The sequence below is a fragment of the Lissotriton helveticus genome, chromosome 9 (genome assembly GCF_964261635.1).
Source record: "Lissotriton helveticus chromosome 9, aLisHel1.1, whole genome shotgun sequence".
Lineage (NCBI taxonomy): Eukaryota > Metazoa > Chordata > Amphibia > Caudata > Salamandridae > Lissotriton > Lissotriton helveticus.
In genome coordinates, this window is record NC_136070.1 from 1,259,247,715 (window position 1) to 1,259,267,794 (window position 20,080).

The 20,080-nt window shown below is 49.2% G+C and overlaps 1 protein-coding gene across 1 annotated transcript in view; it reads right to left on the bottom strand.

The window, feature by feature from the left end:
- The window catches only part of SLC25A20 (solute carrier family 25 member 20), a 69,649-nt gene extending 56,369 nt beyond the window's left edge, over positions 1–13,280 (bottom strand). The window contains exon 1 of the mRNA XM_078661793.1: positions 12,990–13,280. Coding sequence (XP_078517919.1) covers positions 12,990–13,094 — 105 coding nt within the window. The 5' untranslated portion in view covers positions 13,095–13,280. The remainder of the gene's footprint in view (positions 1–12,989) is intronic.
- Positions 13,281–20,080: the final 6,800 nt, after the last annotated feature.

Sequence of the window (20,080 nt, forward strand, 5' to 3'; positions counted from 1 at the left end):
GAGATGCCTGGGCTGCATTTCAAAGGTGGCATCGCATTTGAAGCTTCCCGCTCTGGAAGGCGATCATGGCCTGGAGGAAGTGTGAAGCATTTCCGCCCAGAGCAACCTTTGTTCCTGGCCTCTTGAGAGCGCAGGCTCTCACCCCATGAGGTCAGAAACATGTCTAGTGGTGGCAGGCTGGCTAAAACTAGCACAACACTGCTTGGTAGGTTTTCAGGGACCATCTAAAGCAAGGGACTGAAATAACCGACTCACATCCTCCCTGTGCATTGTATGTTGCGCTGACAAGAACCTTGCTAATACACAAAGTGGCCTGCAGCCAGACCAACAAAAAACAAGTGTGAGCCAGTTCGGCACTTACCGGTGGTTCCATGTAGATGAAGGAAACCCCCTGCCTGTGCAATTGCTGCATATTTCGTAATTATGCTTATGGGAAAAAGTGTGTGAGAGGAATATACACAATGTGTGCACTACCGCCCAAGGAACGCTCCCAAGTACCTTCCATAGAATACTGCCCATGGGTTTACAAACTATACCTCATCTTTCCACATGTGATCTAGCACTGCAAGGCTGGGGGCTGCTTGCTCGAAGTAATAGCCCATTCTGCCAGTCTCCTGATGGTGTATGTAAGGATAGGGTTTGAAGTGGGCTGGGTTCTGCCGGGGCTCAGCACTGGCAGTTATTAAAAGCAGGTGTCGAGACGGGTCCCTATCAGGCTCTCCATTTTTACCCTCGGGGGGGGGGGGGGGGGGACCTTGACTCTGCAATAGTACAACCCATCACCGCCTTTGATGTAACTTCAAAGAGACTTGTTTTTGAGTTTTACATGGCGCAAACTTGGACCGCTTTACATGAGAAGCCGTTACATTATACATCAACATATTCGTTTTTTGAATCACAGAACGTCTGGCTCGTAGCTCGACTGCTCTAGCCTTACGCCACAATCTCACCCACAAGGGCAACTAGCATTTTCAATATTATAAAGAACGAAGAGATAGCTGTTGCTTATTTATCTTATGCAACTTACAACCATTGACAAAGCCAATAGTCCTGGGTTGTAGGTTACAATGTTACCTGCTGTGTTATATCTATCTGAATGGACCGAAGCAGCAAAATACCAGTGAGGCAGCACACTATGCTAAGTACAGATGTTTAGCTTAAGTGTTTTTAAGACATGCCCTTAATTACAGCGGCCACGCCCCAATAAGACCCCCCCAACCCAGTTTTTTCATCCCACTTAAAGCCTTGTGTAAGGATGTGTGTGTGCAGAATTATTTTTAAAGGATTGCTGTGGTCTATGGGTGGTGAAGCCCTTTCGAGTATTTCCAGTCATATCCGAGCACCTTGTCGACTCAATCAACCCCACTCCCTAACGAAGATGTTGCAAACCTCTGCCCGTCATTTTATAATATGGGAGGAGCTTAGACACCTCGCAAGGATGCCGCTGGGAGCTACATACACCTGCATTCGACAAGCTCCCTCCCTCCGAACCCGCTGCAGGTTGGCAAGAAGGTCGGAGTTCAGTCTGTACAAAGGCCACCGAAGACGGTCATGGAACAACGAGGAGCAGCAAACCTGCTGTTACGAAACCGATGTGAAACGAAGTCACACTGGCCTGGGGGCTGGGGTGGGGTGAGGCGTCCAGGTACCGAGCAGGAAGACGTGGAACACGAACAGGAATGGCAAGGCAGCTCGTGCAGGCGGGATGAACACGTGTCAGTCAGTGCAGAGAGCCATCACCTCCCCTTCTGCCGGACACAGACCACACCGGCCGTCAGTACACCCTCGCCCCCATGTGCACTGGTCATTGTGGCGATGAACTGATTGCCCCCTCCTCCAGCACACCGACCTCCCATTAGGGTTGGTAGCCAAATTACAACAGGCCCAACAGACCTGGAGTGGCGCAATCTGCCACCTGTCAATGAATAAACATTGGCAAAGTCAAAAGCTTTGGCTAGTGTACTGTGCGGACACAGACCCACAACATACATGAACATAGTCCAACATACAAAGGCACCATTGGACACAGTACGATAGACGCATACAATCATAAATATAAGCCCCCATGAACCCAGACCAGTACATGTCTCTAAACCGCCCATGTACACAGCGGCACACGCATACACATATATACGATGGGGCAGACATAAGTAATAGGACAGGCCGACGCGTGGATAAAAATCTAGTACTGGGGAGATGCAAGTTGATAAGAGATCTATCTCCTCTGCAATCTGGGATGGAGAAAAAGAGTAAAGTGGAAATACCCATTCGATCATTGGCCTCTCCTGAGAGGTCTACTGTGTGACTGAATCAATGAGGCTAAATACCCACCCAGTCCCTCCGTGTGAAATTCAAAGCATGCACCTCTCTAGTACCAACAGACACATTTAGTGTTCAAGGTTGCCCCAATTAAGTCACGCAGCCCTCATAATTCCTTCCACGTGTTTCGTGGTGAGATACGTCAGATGTTTTTGGCTGCCCCAAAAAATAATTAAATAGAGAAATTGGTTTATCCCAATCTCAAAGAATGATTTTTTAGCAAGTGGATAGCTCAACATCCCCGTCGTCCCACCCCAATTGCCATCCTTCCCACCAAGCCTCTTTTTTTAATCTACATCGGTCAACGTGCTTAGAAGCCACATTCCAGCAGCGTTGCTGGCTTCTTAAGTATATAAAGAGGTTTACAATACGGTCATAAGACAAGGCTCCATCCAGCATTGTAAAGACAATATTAGCGCCTTGCGAAACTTTCAATAAAATGCGTTCGTTATTGTTAGTAGGGAGCAGACGCAGTTTGTATAGCAGACGTTTATTGAACCGTTTTACAGAATATAAGTTACACATAAGAAAAAGTTTTAAGGGAAGCAGTGACTTATTTGACACACTGCAAAGTTTCTTTTACACACTTGTAATCACTGCATACAAAAAACGAAATGAAATTAGAGAAACGTGGACTCGATGGCTAACAGTACTAGAGAAGAAAGTAGATGGCTCAGTATTTTCCTGTACTTTAAGGGGGGCTGGGAGCACTGCGAGCTGATTACGTTGGGGTTTAATCCCTGGCAGCACAGGTGAGGGGAGGGTGGCTAGTCATTGCTGTACTATAGGTTGGGACACTCAGTATCCGACATAAACTACCACAGCTCGTGAGATGGTTTTTGTGCAATAGGCCTCAGTGAGACATGTTTGTGTAACTAAGATTGCAACAGCAGAGAAGGAAGGGAAATCAAGAGCCTGGAAACACGGAGACATCACAGGTTTAGTGAAAGACGGGGGAGACAGGATGAGGCAGAACCTGGCTAAGAGCTGCTGACAGGGTTATATACCCTGATCCAACTAGCGAACGGAGTTAATCCCATATCTAAAAACAGATCAGGCCGCTCCTCGAATATGCTGGCTCTAGGCCAATGTGAAACAAAGGGCAAGATCAGCGTCCACCAGCAGAACCACGCACAAAAATTTAGTAAATGCAACAGGTAGTACAACGAGACCCCGAGCGATCAACGCCACCTCCAGCTTGGGTTTGGGGACAGAGAGAAGTCCCACATCACACACAAGGTAATGCAACAGGTTGTACAACGAGACACCCCTAGCGATCAACGCCACCTCCAGCTTGGGTTTGGGGACAGAGAGAAGTCCCACATCACACACAAGGTAATGCAAAAGGTAGTACAACGAGACACCCCAACGATAAACGCCACCTCCAGCTTGGGTTTGGGGACAGAGAGAAGTCCTACATCACACACAAGGTAATGCAACAGGTTGTACAACGAGACCCCTAGCGATCAACTCCACCTCGGGTTTGGGGACAGAGAGAAGTCCCACTTCTCCAGTATTAGGGGTGTCTTTCATAGATTCACATGCTTGAATATTCCCCGTCATCGAAGTGGGAGTCCCACGGTACATAAAATAGCAGTAACATATGCATCTATACATGAAAAATATCATAAATAGAAATATACATACATATAATGTAATAAAATTGTAAATTCTAAAAGTACCATAGAACATAATAGGCCCACTGAAAAGCCTAAGGGAGAACTCACTTTAGTAACATATTAGTGTCATTATGTGTTGGTCCACATTCCAGCCAATCAGGCTGTAGCCTCCTCTAGAACCTTTTCCTCAGAAGCCTAAGTCCTCAGATTTTCTACCGCACGTCGTGTGAAGGGAGTCTCCCTGAGCTCTGCTCAGTTTTCTTCAACTCTAACTGTTTTTTCTTCAGAAAATGTCTTCAAATAAGAAATCTTTATTTAAAGCCTGCCCTTCTTGTGGTAAACTGCGCCTTTTCCATGAGGATCCACACAGTAAATGCATTTACTGTCTCTACCCAGACCACGAGGTGAAAAACTGTAAGTACTGTCGCACTTTCCCTCCCAAGACTCTGAGGGATAGAGAGGTCCGTCTCCTTCTGTGGCTACAGAAGTTGAAGACTTCAGAGTCTGTGGTTTCTGACGTAGAAAGTTTATCATCTGTTATTTCTAAATCCTCTCAGAAGCGTGGGTCTGAGACTGAGGTTCCATCTCCTTTTCTGAAGAAGAGTAGACTGTTGAGAGTCCTCCAGGATTGTCTCCCCACAGGCTTTGCTTCAGGGCACGTCTACGGGACCTGGTTCTCTGACGTCCGAGCCCAAAGCCTTGCCTTCCATTAAAAAATCTGGCATTGGCTCGTCGACGGGCTCGTCGACGCGTCAGTCTTCAGCGACGACGAAGTCAGTGACTGTCACCTCTACGTCGACGACGACATGTACTATGTCGACCAGCGCTACGTCGACGACGATCACCTCGTCGACGGCGGCCCAGAAGGTGAGACCCATCACTTCTATTGTGAAGATCTCGTCGACGACCGCCAAAGCGAAACCGTGGACGACGAAGTCATCGTCGACGCTTCCTTCGTCGACGCAAGCACCGTCGACGAAGATCAAGCCATCTAAAAGCAGCTCGTCGACGGCGCCTCCGTTGACCATCATAACATCGTCGACGGCTGTCATCCTGTCGACGTCTACATCATCGTCGACGATCAAGGCTCCAATCTCGTCGACGGCTCCGTCGACGGACAAGAAATCTTCGTCGACGAAGAAAAAACCTTCAATTTCAGCGCCGATTACCTCTTTGGCGACGACGCAGACGCCTCAGGTTGATTCTAACACTGCCACATTTACGTCAACGGGCTCGTTGACGTCTCATCAACCTTTGCCGAAAACAGCTGCCATCTATACAGTGGTTACTGCTTCTTCTTTGAGGAGAGTACCTCTCATTCAACTGAGTCCAGTGAGAAGTGGAACTCATCTCCCAGATCAATTGTTTCAGTCTGGGGAGGAAGAATCCGGGAACGATTCAGAGGTGGAAGAACTATTTAAACAGGCATCCAGTCCATCTGATTTGCACATTAAGTGCCAGGAGTATAGTGATGAGGGTGATGTAGTGGATAACGTCGAAGATGGGAACGAATTATTTCCTGTTGATGAATCAGAACCAGTTCCTTCGGAACCAATTACACAGATACCTTTATCTCTGGTCATGAACCTACAGCACATGCTAGATGACTTTACCCGCAGGTTTCCTCCTTCTGCACCTGCCTCTCCAGCACCACCACCTCCTCCACAGCCTCAACCTCAACTTCCTCAGGCACCTGCACCAGTTTCACCCGCGTCACCGGGTGGTACTTGTCCTGACACTGGCGACGAGGATCCTGATCCTCAAAATACTGATGACGACGACAATGACGTCGATATGAATGAGTGGGACAATTACAGGGCTCAAACACCTTCCACTCCGCCCACCTCACCTCTAGCATCGCCTCCAGTGGACATTGCAAATTTCCACAATTTGATGACCAGTGCTGCAAAACGTTTTCATCTCACGCTCGAAAAACAACAACATGAAAGTGAATGCTTCTTGTATGATTTTAAGGACCTATCACAAAAGCAATCCCACACAATACCAATCGTTGATTATATTTGGCAGGAGGGCCTTAAATTAATGGAACGTCCAAATTCTGTACCTGCAGTTTTGCCCAGATTGGACAGAAAATACAAGGCTCCAGCGTCTTCCCCGGCCTGTTTGGTGTCACAACCAAAAGCAGATTCGGTTATAACTCAGGCAGCGCAGAAAAGATCACGCAATCCTGCTACACCACTCACGTCTCCTCCTGATCAGGAAGGCCGCAAGTTGGACTCTATAGGAAAGAAATTCACAACCATGGCGGCTACTACGGTGAGGGCGGCTAATACTTTGGCTATTTTGGGCCGTTACGACCGCCAGATGTGGTCCGAGGTTGCCTCACTGATTCCTCAACTACCTGATGCCATCCGTGCAGAAGCGCAGGCCATTATACAAGAGGGGGAGTTAATTTCATCCGAAATTATTGATTGCGCACTCGACATTTCCTCAACGGGTTTTCGTCAATTGGCTGGGGCTGCAGTCTTGAGGCGTCAAGGCTGGTTGATGTCTACCACATTCCGCCCAGAGGTACAGGCAAGAGTCCTGGACTTGCCGTACGAAGGAGAATTGTTGTTTGGCAAACATGTTGATGATGCCCTGGAGGCGATAAAAAAAAAAAAAAGGACACCGACACTGCGAAGTCTTTAGCTACCCTCCAGTACAAGAAGCGGCCATTTCGGGGGGCTCGAGGTAGAGGCGGAGGTTCCTCTACTTTGAGGATCAAGTCAATATCGTTCGTACAACACCTATAACGATAACCGACAGAGGGGTTCCTACCAATCCCAGAATCGTCAGTTCACCACCAAACCATACCAACGAAAATCAACATATAGAGGTGGCTTAAACAATAAAAAGCAGTGACAGTCTCAGTTCCTTTCTTCTGCCGACTGTAAATCTTGGAGGTCGCATCTCAAAGTACTTTTGCAAATGGTCCGAAATCACCTCCGACCAATGGGTCCTGGACGTTATCTCCAAAGGACATACCCTGGAGTTCACAAAATTCCCCCCCACTCGTCCACCTTCGGGGCCACCCTCTCCCCATCTCAAAGAACTTTTGGCTCAGGTGAAATTGATGATCAAAAAAGGAGCCATCGAAGTCGTGCCGCAAGGTCAACGCGTCAAGGGGTTTTATTCCCGTTTTTTTAGTCAAGAAAAAGTCGGGGGAATGGCGTCCAATTTTAGATTTACGGGCCCTAAACAAATGTATCATTTCAAAAACGTTTCAGATGTTAACACTGCTTCAAATTCTGAATTCTCAATCCAGGGGAATTCTTTTCAACGATCGACCTCCAAGACGCATATTTCCATGTGCCAATCCACCCCAGACACAGGAAGTATCTACGCTTCACAGTCGGACAGCTGCACTTCCAATTCAAAGTCCTACCATTCGGCCTTCGATCATCGCCGAGGGTCTTTACCAAGATCTTGGCCCGGGTAGCTGCCTTCCTGCGTCTGCAGGGCGTCCAATTTTACCCTTACCTGGACGACTGCCTCATCAAGGCCAAAACTTTTCATCTGACGGAGCAGCACACTCAAGTCTGCGTCTCCCTTTTCCAAACTTTGGGGCTTTCAATCAATTGCCAGAAGTCACACTTTCATCCGTCGCAAAGGCGAGATTTTCTCGGAGCCTCGCTAGATTCTCGACAGGGAAAAGTGTTCGTTTCCCAAGAAAGACAGGACCGCATGGTAAAGATGGTGAAATTCCTACAGTCACAACTGTACGTTTCTGTCCGAATGTTCAAATCATTCTTTGGCATGGCTTCCTCGTGCATCCAACTTATCCCCAATTGCAGATTGCACATGAGGACTCTACAGGAGGAATTAGACAAGCAGTGGAAACAGGTGTCAGGTTTATTCGAGGACAAATTCCTTCTAACACCTTGCATCCAGAAAGCACTGGAGTGGTGGGCTCACCCTCCAAACATATCTGCGGGCCGTTCATTCCAAGACGACCCTCCGACTCTGACGCTTACAACAGACGCGTCTCTCGAGGGATGGGGAGCGCATCTCGACGGCATGTCTGTGAAAGGAAAGTGGACAGCGACCCAACGTACTTGGCATATCAATCGTCTGGAACTCTTGGCGATTTTCTTGGCCCTAAAGTCCTTCCAGAGGTTAGTGCAGGGACACACTTTGCTGGTGAGGACGGACAACACCACCAGCATGCACTACCTCAACAAGCAAGGCGGCACGAGGTCTCTCCTACTTTCGCAACTGGCACAAGAACTATGGGATTGGGCGATTCAACGTCAAATTCATCTCACAGCCATCCATGTGCCGGGTGTGGCCAATGTTCTGGCGGACTCACTCAGCCGGGCGTCGTCAGACAATCACGAGTGGGAACTCAACCAACCAACCGTCGAGCTCATCTTCCGGCGGTGGAGCCAGCCGCAGATGGATCTTTTCGCGACTGCTGCCAACAGGAAATGCCAACGCTTTGCAAGTCGGCATCCCCACAGAGAGTCGAGCGGAAATGCATTTGCGATCGATTGGTCGAACAACTTCATCTACGCTTTCCCTCCACTTCCTCTAATACCTCGCCTGTTACACAGGATGAGGTTTCAACCTTGCCACATCATCCTGATTGCACCCAAATGGCCGAGGCGTCCATGGTTCACGGACCTGCTTCTATTTTCACAGTCCGACCCGATACCGCTTCATCCTCTACCTCACCTCCTCACGATGAGGCAGGGACAAATCTGTCACCCGGATCCGGCATACCTCCAACTCCATGCCTGGAACCTGAATACAATGAATTTGCACGTCTAAATATCGACGCGGACTGCAGAGAGGTGTTAGCTCGCGCTCCATCCACCATTAAAACCTACCAATTAAAGTGGAAGTGTTTCTGTGTCTGGTGCCGCACTAAAGATTTGGACCCCATGACTGCACAACCTGAACAGATTTTGCCTTTCTTTTTATCTCTGGCGAGATCAGGACTTTCACACTCAACTCTTAAAGTGTTCCTGGCGGCGATTTCCCGCTTCCGCTATGATGGTTCTACATCTCTATGTTCTTCGAGAATCATTAAGCAATTTTACAAGGGCCTATTTAGGATGTTTCCACCTATCCGTCGCCCTCCACCTGCTTGGCGCTTAAATTTGGTCTTCTCAACTGCTTCTACCTCCATTTGAGCCTATCCACTCTGCAAGTCTAAAATCTCTCACATGGAAAGTTGCTCTCTTGCTCGCCTTGACATCCTCTAGACGTGTCAGTGACATCCAGGCGTTTACCATACAGCCTCCTTTTCTGCAATTCTCCAATGAGGCTGTGACATTGCGAACTAATCCTAAATTCATCCCGAAGGTTCCCAGTGACTTTCACCTCAACGAACCTATAATCCTGAAGACTTTCTTTCCTGCCCTGCAAACTCCAGCTGAGCGGTCTTTGCATTCATTAGATGTGAAACGTTGTCTTAAATTCTACATTCAGCGAACTGCAACTGTCAGAAAGTCAGATCAATTGTTTGTGGCGTATGGCCCAATTTGCAAAGGACAACCTGTTACCAAACAGACCATAACCAGATGGATATCCTCTACCATATCCTTTTGCCACCAACGGGCTGGGAAGCCCCTTTCTGCTCCAGTTCGTGCTCACTCAACTAGAGCGGTGTCTACTTCTGCTGCCCTTTTTGCGGGGGTACCCTTGAGGCAGATCTGCAGAGCTGCTACTTGGTCGAGCAGCCATACTTTTACAAAACACTACTGCCTGCAATCAACAGACGCCGCGGATGCGGCAGTAGGTCAAGCGGTGCTGCGGAATCTTTTCCAATAAAGGTGAGCCTCTGTTGCTACCCGCCTCCAGTCAAAGGTTTTTTCTATATAATATTTTGGTATTTATTGCATATTGACTAATATGTTTACCTTACTTGCTGTGGTATATCACCTTTATGACTTATGTGATGTTTTACTGCTTTCTACTCTTATTCAAGCATGTGAATCTATGAAAGACACCCCTAATACTGGAGAAGAACAAAAAGTTACTTACCTGTAAACTGTGGTTCTCCAGTATTGGTGTCTTTCATAGATTCACATGCGACCCTCCCATCCTCCCCTCAGAGGCTCTTTTCTCCTCAGGCACTTTTACTTACTTTGTGCTACCAAAATCTGAGGACTTGGGCTTCTGAGGAGAAGGTTCTAGAGGAGGCTACAGCCCGATTGACTGGAATGTGGACCAACACATAATGACACTAATATGCTACTAAAGTGAGTTCTCCCTTAGGCTTTTCAATGGGCCTATTATGTTCTATGGTACTTTTAGAATTTACAATTTTATTACATTATATGTATGTATATTTCTATTTATGATATTTTTCATGTATACATGCATATGTTACTGCTATTTTATGTACCGTGGGACTCCCGGGAATATTCAAACATGTGAATCTATGAAAGACACCAATACTGGAGAACCACAGTTTACAGGTAAGTAACTTTTTGTTCATCACACACAAGGTAATGCAACAGGTTGTACAACGAGACCCCTAGCGATCAACTCCACCTCCAGCTTGGGTTTGGGGACAGAGAGAAGACCTACACCACACACAAGGTAATGCAACAGGTATTACAACGAGACCCCTAGCAATCAACTCCACCTCTACAGCCGGTTTGGGGACAGAAAGAAGATCCGCACCACACACAAGGTAATGCAACAGGTAGTACAACGAGACCCCTAGCGATCAACTCCACCTCCGGCTTGGGTTTGGGGACAGAGAGAAGACCTACACCACACACAAGGTAATGCAACAGGTATTACAACGAGACCCCTAGCGATCAACGCCACCTCTGGCTTGGGTTTGGGGACAGAGAGAAGACCCGCACCACACACAAGGTAATGCAACAGGTTGTACAACGAGACCCCTACCGATCAACGCCACCTCCGGTTTGGGGACACAGGGAAGAAGACCCGCACCACACACAAGGTAATGCAACAGGTAAGTACACCGAGACCCCTAGCAATCAACTCCACCTCCACAGCCGGTTTGGGGACAGAGAGAAGACCCGCACCACACATAAAACACGCCTGATACATACTTATGCCACAATGCTGGATGGCATATCAGAAGAGCCCCTACAAACATATCTGCAAGGAAATGCCTACACATCAGGCCAAGACTTGTCAATGGACATCACCACACAGAGGAACCCACTCCATGAACAACCCAACTGCCAAAGACAAGCCGAGCCGAGCCAAGGTGCTAAGAGGCCAACTAACAAGTGCGCAGGTGCTATAAAAAAAATCTCCAATTACGGAGAGTACTGTTATGGTCAATTCTGTTCTTGTTTGATGCTGTTTCTTTTTTATAAGTCCCACATTTAGTGTGAATTACGAGCAACAAAAAAGCACCCCTGAAATGATCTCATGATCCCGCCCCCTGCGATCATCCTTCTCCTTTCAACTCCCCAATTCCTTGCCATTTAGTTTTGGAGGGGGGCCCAACTTCTAAACATTTTGATTAGGGGGAGCTCAGAGTAAAAAAGTTACCTCTGCTTTAAATACTGTGTTCCAGCACTGGTATTTGGAAACGCATATTTTACATCTTTAATAATCCCACCCCGATGTGTACTTATTTTGTTTTTGGCTTAATCTTTTATGTTCTTTCCATGTTCACTGTACTGTTACCACTGAAAATGGGTGCTTTTGTGGTAATGTGTGGCAATGCCCTTGGGGTACATTTGTGCTACATAAAGCTGCATATATAAAGTACTCGCTCCCTACCTTGGCTCATTTGTCAAGCTCATTCTCTCCTCTACCTTTAGCTCCAACCACGGCAGAGCCTCAGTACTCTACCCGGCAGAGCCTCAGTACGCCACCACTGCAGAGCCTCAGTACGCCACCATGGCAGAGCCTCAGTACTCTACCCGCCACCGAGGCAGAGCCTCAGTACTCTACCCGCCACCGAGGCAGAGCCTCAGTACTCTACCCGCCACCGAGGCAGAGCCTCAGTACTCTACCCGCCACCGAGGCAGAGCCTCAGTACTCTACCCGCCACCGAGGCAGAGCCTCAGTACTCTACCCGCCACCGAGGCAGAGCCTCAGTACTCTACCCGCCACCGAGGCAGAGCCTCAGTACTCTACCCGCCACCGAGGCAGAGCCTCAGTACTCTACCCGCCACCGAGGCAGAGCCTCAGTACTCTACCCGCCACCGAGGCAGAGCCTCAGTACTCTACCCGCCACCGAGGCAGAGCCTCAGTACTCTACCCGCCACCGAGGCAGAGCCTCAGTACTCTACCCGCCACCGAGGCAGAGCCTCAGTACTCAGATCTACTGCAAAGCGCTCTGGCCCTTTGGCCCGCGATATACAAGAATGAATGAATAAATAATAAGTGCCCCCGCTACCGGCACGCCTCTCAGGTACCGTCAGCGCTGCTCCCAACTGTAACCAAGCGCCTCGAAGGCACGGCTCCCACCGCAGCCCCCTCCCGGAGCCTCACCTCCCAACACAGCACCCCCCTCACCTCCCCACAACAGCAACCCCATCACCCCCTCACCACTGCACCCCCCACCACAGCACCTCCCCTCAACCCCCCCCGACCACCACAGCACCACCCCCCACCCCCCCACCACCACAGCACCCCCCCTCCACCACAGCACCACCCCACCACCACAGCACCCCTCACCCTCACCTCCCACCACAGCACCCCCCCACCACCACAGCACCCCTCACCCTCACCTCCCACCACAGCACCCCCATGACCCCCCCACCACTGCACCCCCCTCACTCTCCACCACAGCACCCCCCGCAACCCCCCTCACCCCCCACCACAGCACCCCCATCACCCCCCACCACAGCACCCCCTCACCACAGCAACCCCCAACAAGCTCCCCCCCCTCGCCCCCCCAACCACAGCAACCCCCCTCACCCCCCCAACCACAGCACCCCCTCACCCCCCCAACCACAGCACCCCCCTCACCCCCCCAACCACAGCACCCCCCTCACCCCCCCAACCACAGCACCCCCCTCACCCCCCCAACCACAGCACCCCCCTCACCCCCTACCACAGCCGAGCCTCTCCTCCCACCACGGCCCCCTCCCGGAGCCTCACCTTGATGGTGTCCAGCGGGTGCCCCACGAACACCAGGCACACGCCCCCGAAGCCCCCGGCGAAGAAGTTCTTCACCGGGCTGATGGGCTGCGGCTGCTGGGCCATGGTCTCGCGCTGCCTGGGGGAGCTGGCTGCGTGTGCGCGAGGCGCTGTCCTCCTCGGCCGCCCGTCCAACCGCCGCTGTGTCCTCGCGCTGCGCCGAGCGGACCTTCACCGCTGCCCGCTGTCAACTCGTGAGGCCGCGCCCCCGTGCGCGCGCCGACCCGCCTCAGCCTCCGAGGGGCGGCGCGCGACCTCTCACCCACTACTGCGCGCGCATCACCATCCGCTCGCGGTTCAGCGCGCTGTCAGGACGTAGGGCCTGTAGAGCCAATGTCCTGGGTGGAGGACATTTTTAAATCAGGCAGGCTTCCCTTCCCAACTACGACTTATTTCATACTGGAATCATTCGTCACCCTCCGCCTGTCCCCAAGATGGCACCTTCCTGCGGCTCGGCGTGGGTCACAGAGTCTTTAGAAACAACTAGAAAGTAAATCTTAGCAAACGTGTCCTTATGGGGCGCCATGCGTCTGGGTAAACATGCCTACAGTTCCTGAAGCACTTCTCAGACAAGTATTGGAAATAGCCATAGGTCTCGCCTTTGGGACTTTGTAAGTGTTTAGCCAAGCAGCACATTCTCTGTAACTGTACTAAATTGTTGTAGTGAACTCTCAGTATTAGAGGTTGCACCACAATTCACACTAAGTCTGCTTTCACTCACGTTTGCCTTCAAAATTGACTTTTTTTTGTTTAGAATAACTTTATTAAGTTCAAGCAAATGTCAAATTTCCTAGCTAACGAGAAGGAAAGTTTAAAATCTATTAAGGACTAGGAGGCGGAGATTACGGCCTCATTCGAACTTTTGGTAATTCCCTACAACACAGATACAATTCCGTCATGCCATTCCTCAGTACACTAATATCTTCACAATGTTCATGAAAAAACGCTGAAAAGCAACCTCTCGACAGTACCAAATTCAATAACATTGACATCTCCTCAACAATAATAATCTGGAAACAATAATTTATTAATAGCAACAGAGCCAAAGTTCAATAACATCAACATTGAATCAACAACGTGAACGTAGAAGCCATTACTTACTGATAACGAATGAACTCCAGAGTGGGAAGAGATTGAAATGGATCTCAGGGAGGGATAATCCCCACCGCCTAGTCCTTAATAGAATTGAAACTTTCCTTCTCATTAGCTAGGAAATTTTAAATTTTATCTCAGGACAAGGCGGGGATTATGCATGTTCAAAGCTTACTTAGGACCTGAGCCGCCGCTTCCAAAATACGTTTGAAGTAAAACCTCTTAAAGGTAGAATCAGACGACCAATCAGCCGCATTCATAATATCTTCCAGCCAACCACCTGCCTGAATGGCCTTTGACGCCAACGCACCTCTCGTGGAATGTGGACCAAATTTACTACCGTCCACACCTGCCTCGGACATGATCCAGCGTACCCACCTGGCAATGGAAGGGGAGGAAACCACCGTAATAGGTTTCTGCATGGCGATAAGTAACTGCATCTCTCCAGGAGAACGAAGCTCCAAAGTCATCACGTCATCTCCGCATATGTCTTAATGCATCTCACCACACACAACTTAGGGTGTTCCGGAAAAGAAGGATAAGATACCGACCTGGTATTAGTCTTCCTTCTTCGTGATATGGTAAAGGTGACCCCTTCCGGGGTGAAAATTTGTGCTGTGATGTCCAGAGCTCTGACATCTGAAACTCGTTTACATGATATGAGGCATAGGAGGATGGCGAGTTTAGCCGACAATTCCTTGTGGGACAGATATTGGTAATCCTGCCAACTCAGAAGAAGTCTAAGCACTTGATTAACGTCCCACAGTCCTGAATATCTAGGCTCTGGAGGTCTAGACATTCGGATGCCTTGCATCAACTTACAAACCTAGGGATGCTCCCCTGCCGGTTTACCAGCAATATCACAATGCCCTGCAGAGATGGCGAACAAAAGGAGTTAATCGTTCGATAGGCCAGACCACCATGGGATAACTCTACTAAAAAATTCAAAATGTGAGTAACCGTTCCACCATGTGATCCACGTGTCTCTCCAGACACCAACGATGCCATTGTCTCCCAGCCGAGTGATACCCCTTGACTGTACCTGATGCCCATGCCTGTTGGATGAGGTTTGCAGCGTCTGATGAAAGTTGTTTGTCTTTCCAGCGTCCCCTGAAATCCTCCATGCCATGAGTTGCAAGTGCCCCTGAAGCACCAGAGGATGAAGGTCCCCCTGGGTATCTTTGAGGATGGAAGGGAATGAGGGCAACTGTATCGGACAATCCCACGAAAATTCCATCAACGTTGGAAACCAGGCTTGAGCCCTCCAAATCCCCGTGATCAACACTATGGACGCTGCCTGCCATCGAACTTGGGCCGCTACTCTGAAAATCATCATGAAAAGGGGAAACGCATAAGGGTGTTCCCTCGACCAGTCTTGGAGAAAGGCTTCCATCGCAGTCAGTGCCTTCCAGATCCAGTCTCCAGCTCATGAATCACGGAAGTTGATGATTCAGTCATGAGGCAAAGAGGTCAAGACTTCAGGGTCCCCATCTCACCATCAAAGCCAGGAAGACAGCCCGATCTTGTTGCCAATTGCTGTAGTCGGAGAAGTTCCTGGAATTCCAATCCGCTACTGAGTTTGGCAGGCCGGGAAGGTATTCTGCTGTCACTGAGATTTGATTCTGGAGGCAATAGTGCCAAAAATCCTTCGCCTGATTGGATAAGACCCGTGATCGAGGGCCGCCCAGGCGATTGATGTATTGTACCGCCAAGATGTTGTCCATACTCAGCAGGATGCAACAAGAGACCCTGTCCTTGGTAAGGGATTTTACCGCAAAGGATCCCTCCAGCAACTCCAGACAATTGATGTGCAACTGCAATTCCTCCTCCGCCCATCTGCCTCCCATCGAGATCTCTCCACATCGGCCTCCCAGCCTAATCTGCTGGCGTCCGACTCTATCACCAAATCCAGGGTCGATCCGACTATCACCCGTCCATTCCAGGCTGCCATGTGATCGATCCACCACTTGAGTTCCGTCCTGGCCTCCTCCCTCAGGGAGATGACCTCTGAGTAGGTAAGACCCCTCTGCAGGTGCTGAGCTTTCAATTGCTGAAGGGCCCTGTAATGTAATGGGCCCGGGAAATTGGCCTGGATCTAAGAGGAGAGAATGCACACAATCCTGGCTAGTTTATGCAGTGAGATTCTGTCCCTCCGAAGAACCTGTGAGAGTTCCTTCCTTATCTTGTTCACCTTTAATGCTGGCAAGCTCAGGGAGGCTGAGACGGAATCTATGAGAAACCCCAGGAAGAACATCTGTTGCTCTGGACGTAGCTCCGACTTCCATGCGTTGAGGACAAAACCCAGGTCGTGAAGTAATGCAATAGTCATGCTCACGTTGGGGTAGAGATGCGTCAAAGACTAATCCATAATAAGGATATCGTCGAGGTAGATCATCATTCTCACCCCCCGCTCACGGAGCATCTCCACCACCGGACGTAACAGCTTCGTGAAGCACCACGGGCCTGAAGAGAGTCCGAAAGGCAGAGCCTGAAACTCGAAAATCTGGTCCTTCCAAGCGAACTGGAGAACTCTCCAGTGAGGGGGGAAGATGGGAACAGTCAGATACGCATCCTTCAGATCTAGTCTGACCATCCAATCCCCCGGTAGAAGGATGTCCCGTAGTAAGTGTATCCCCTCCATCTTTAAGTGGCGGTAGATCAGCCACTCGTTGAACTCCTTTAAATTGATGACAGGTCTGAAACCCTCGTCTTTTTTCCGTACTAGGAAGAGATTGCTGAGAAAACCGTTCGGGTGAAGTACCGTCCTGCAAATAGCTCCTTTCCTTAAGAGTTCAGAAATTTCGAACTCTATCAGACTCTCCTCCTCTGCCGAAAAGGTTCCTTGGCGGGGGCTCATAGCAGTTCCCCTTCCCCCTGGCCCTAAGCTGTGGGTTTAGGGGACGCCTATGTTGCCCCCCCTACATGTTCCTGCACCATGCAACAGGCACCGTATGGTGCCTGCCATGTAGTGCGGGGATATGTAATATAGCACTATTTTGCATTGCGGGGGTGCTGCAGCCAGCAGTACCAGCCACAGTGCAAAAGATAGGCATTGCGACCGCCGTGGTGGCGGTCGCATCATACTGCCTATGTCGGGACCGATGACAGCATGTTGGGCCGTCCCGGTTCCAATAGGGTGGTGGGCGGACCAAAGTCCAACCGCCATCCTATACATGCCCTTAATTATCCATACCGGCACTTTTCATTCGCCCTAGTTAAGGACATTTACCAGTAAAGCATGGGGAGACTAAGTAATTTGCCCAGAATCGCAGGATGTTGAGCCAATGTTGAGACTCAAACTTGGTTCCCCAGCTCCAAGGTCAGCAGCTTTAGACATTACGCCGCATCCTTTCCCCACTTTGATGATTTGTAGTTTGTTCTGTTTTAGGCGGCACTAACAGGAGAAATGCTGGTTCAAGCTGCCTCCCGATGAGAGCTCTTGAACATATTTTGTTACAAATTAATCATTGCTGGGCATATTGAATCCCAAATATTGACAGGACAGAATATGGTTACCATAATATCAAGGGACAATATAATTAAAGGTAAGTTTCTATACATTTTCTATACCTACCTCTACATGTATATACAGTGGTGATATATATATGTTTTCAAGTTACGTAGATGTGGAGTTAAGAATAGTGCATCCTTACGACCCTCTTTGCACATACCTTTCAATATTCTGTTCCTCGATATTGTGTTAACGATATTCTGTCCTGTCGATATTTGAGTTTCGATATTCCCTACTTCGATCATGAGTGTAGTGGGGCTTTCATGCTTTTCGGATACTCACAGAAGGCAACTTTTTTTATTTTCTATTTTTTTTAAAACTCTTTTTATTTTGATTATAATCAAGGCACATGTTAGTCAAATAGTACATACAGACAATCAATTCCGACACCAACGTCATTATGGCAGTGTTCGTAATAATAGTATACACAGTATAGCAGCCTACAGCAATCCCCTCAAGAACTTCAGGGCCCCCCATCACTGTCACCCTCCGACTCTCTGTCTTCCTGCGTATTTGGTGGCTCACAAATGTACCCCCTGAATTTGTTCCAGGCCCCCCACACCTTGCTCCACATCTGAGGACAGCCTAGATTAATAAATGCTGCTTTCTCGGCCACCATGGCCATGTCCAGATCTCCACACCATGCAGTAAGTGTTGGCGACTCTCCCGCACCCCACTTTTGTGCTATATTGTGCTTCGCTACCATTATTCCTAATGTGGCCCATGTCTGCGCCGGGCACGTTAGATCATTCGGCTCCCACACATTCAGTAGGCATCGTCTAGGCTCCGGCGTCAACAAAACTTCTACCGTCTGTGATATGGTCCTCATTACTTTCACCCAATAGTCTGCAATCTTCGGACCCTCCCACACAGTGTGGAATAACATTCCCTCCTCCCCACAACGTCTCAGACAGTACGGGTGGAATGCAGTCCCTATTTTGTGTTGGGTGTACCTCGTATAATAAGTTCTATGCAGAATTTTTAATTGCACTAGTTTAACCACTTGGATGCTAAGGCATTTTCCCTCCTCCCATGTAATTTCCATTGAAATCAATGGAAACTCCATGATGAGCTGGGCTCGTCATGAGCGTCCAAGGGGTTAAGTCTTGAGGGTATCCCCACCTCCCGTGGGGAGGCCATCGCCTCCTGCCATTCGGAGTCCTCAAAGTCCCCCACATCTTGAGACAATTTTCCTCTAAGTGACGTGTTTGGGTCAGGCAAATTATTTACTAATTTTCGGTATGTGAGGGAAGTCGCCCGCCTCTGCATGTACTCTGTTAGTAGTTTGTCCTCCAGGGGGGTTGCCTCTGGAACGTCAGAGTTGGATGGTAAGACCACTTGCAGCGCATGCTTTATCTGCATATACTTAAAGAGTTCAGCAGGTGCTAGCTCATATTGTGTTTGGAGACGTTCAAATGTCTTTACCTCCCCTTTGTACCACATTTCACCTACAGTGGAGATACCGATAGCGTCCCATTTATTGAATCCCTTGTAATTTCGCAGGCCGCCAAGTCGTTGTGTGTCCCAAAGAGGGGTAAGCTGGGTATTGTTCCCTTCCAGCCTAACTTAGCGTGAGCTTCATGCCATATGATGACCGTTAGCCTTGTGGGACCAACTACCGCTGACGTAAGTTTCCTGTTGTAGAGTGCTGACATCATGCCTTCAACCCCCAGCCCGCTTCTATCTGCCTTATAAGCTGGATCTGTCTGTGGGGCATGTATCCACTGGTTGATTACCTTCAGTTGGGCTGCCCAATAATATAACTGGATGTCAGGGAGTGCAATGACGCCATCGTACCATCCTCTAGTTAATTTGCGCTGAGCAATGCGCGCAGGTCTGTTCCCCCATAGCAGCCCGGAAACCTGAGCCGCTATCTTTTTTAAATAGTCTGCTAGCACTGGATATGGTGTATCTTCCAGCATGTAAAGGAAACGAGGCAGTGCCATCATTTTAAAAAGTGCCACTTTTCCCAACAATGTCAACGGAAGGATCCCCCAGTGAGCTACATCTCTTTTTAGGCGTTCCAGGGGGGTCGTTAGGTTCCGTTTCGTAAATTCGCCCCGGTCCGCTGTGATATACATAGCTAGATACTTAAAGGTCTCTTCAGAGACCTGCAGCGGGCAGTTCAGCGGGAGTTGCAGCGGCGGACCATGGAGCACAAATAGTATTGACTTTGACCAATTTATTGTGTATCCTGAAGCTCCCCCATAAAATTCGCATATATTCAGGAGTACCAGAATGGACCGCCTAGGGGAGGTCAGATAGAGCAAAACATCATCTGCATATAGCGAGATGTGGTCCTCCCATTCTTCCGTCCACCTAATTCCTTGGACCATTGGCTCCCATCTGATCCAAGCCGCCAGCGGTTCCAACACTAGAGCGAAAAGCAGCGCTGACAGCGGGCAGCCCTGACGGGTGCCCCAGGTCAATGGAAAGTCGTGGGATATAT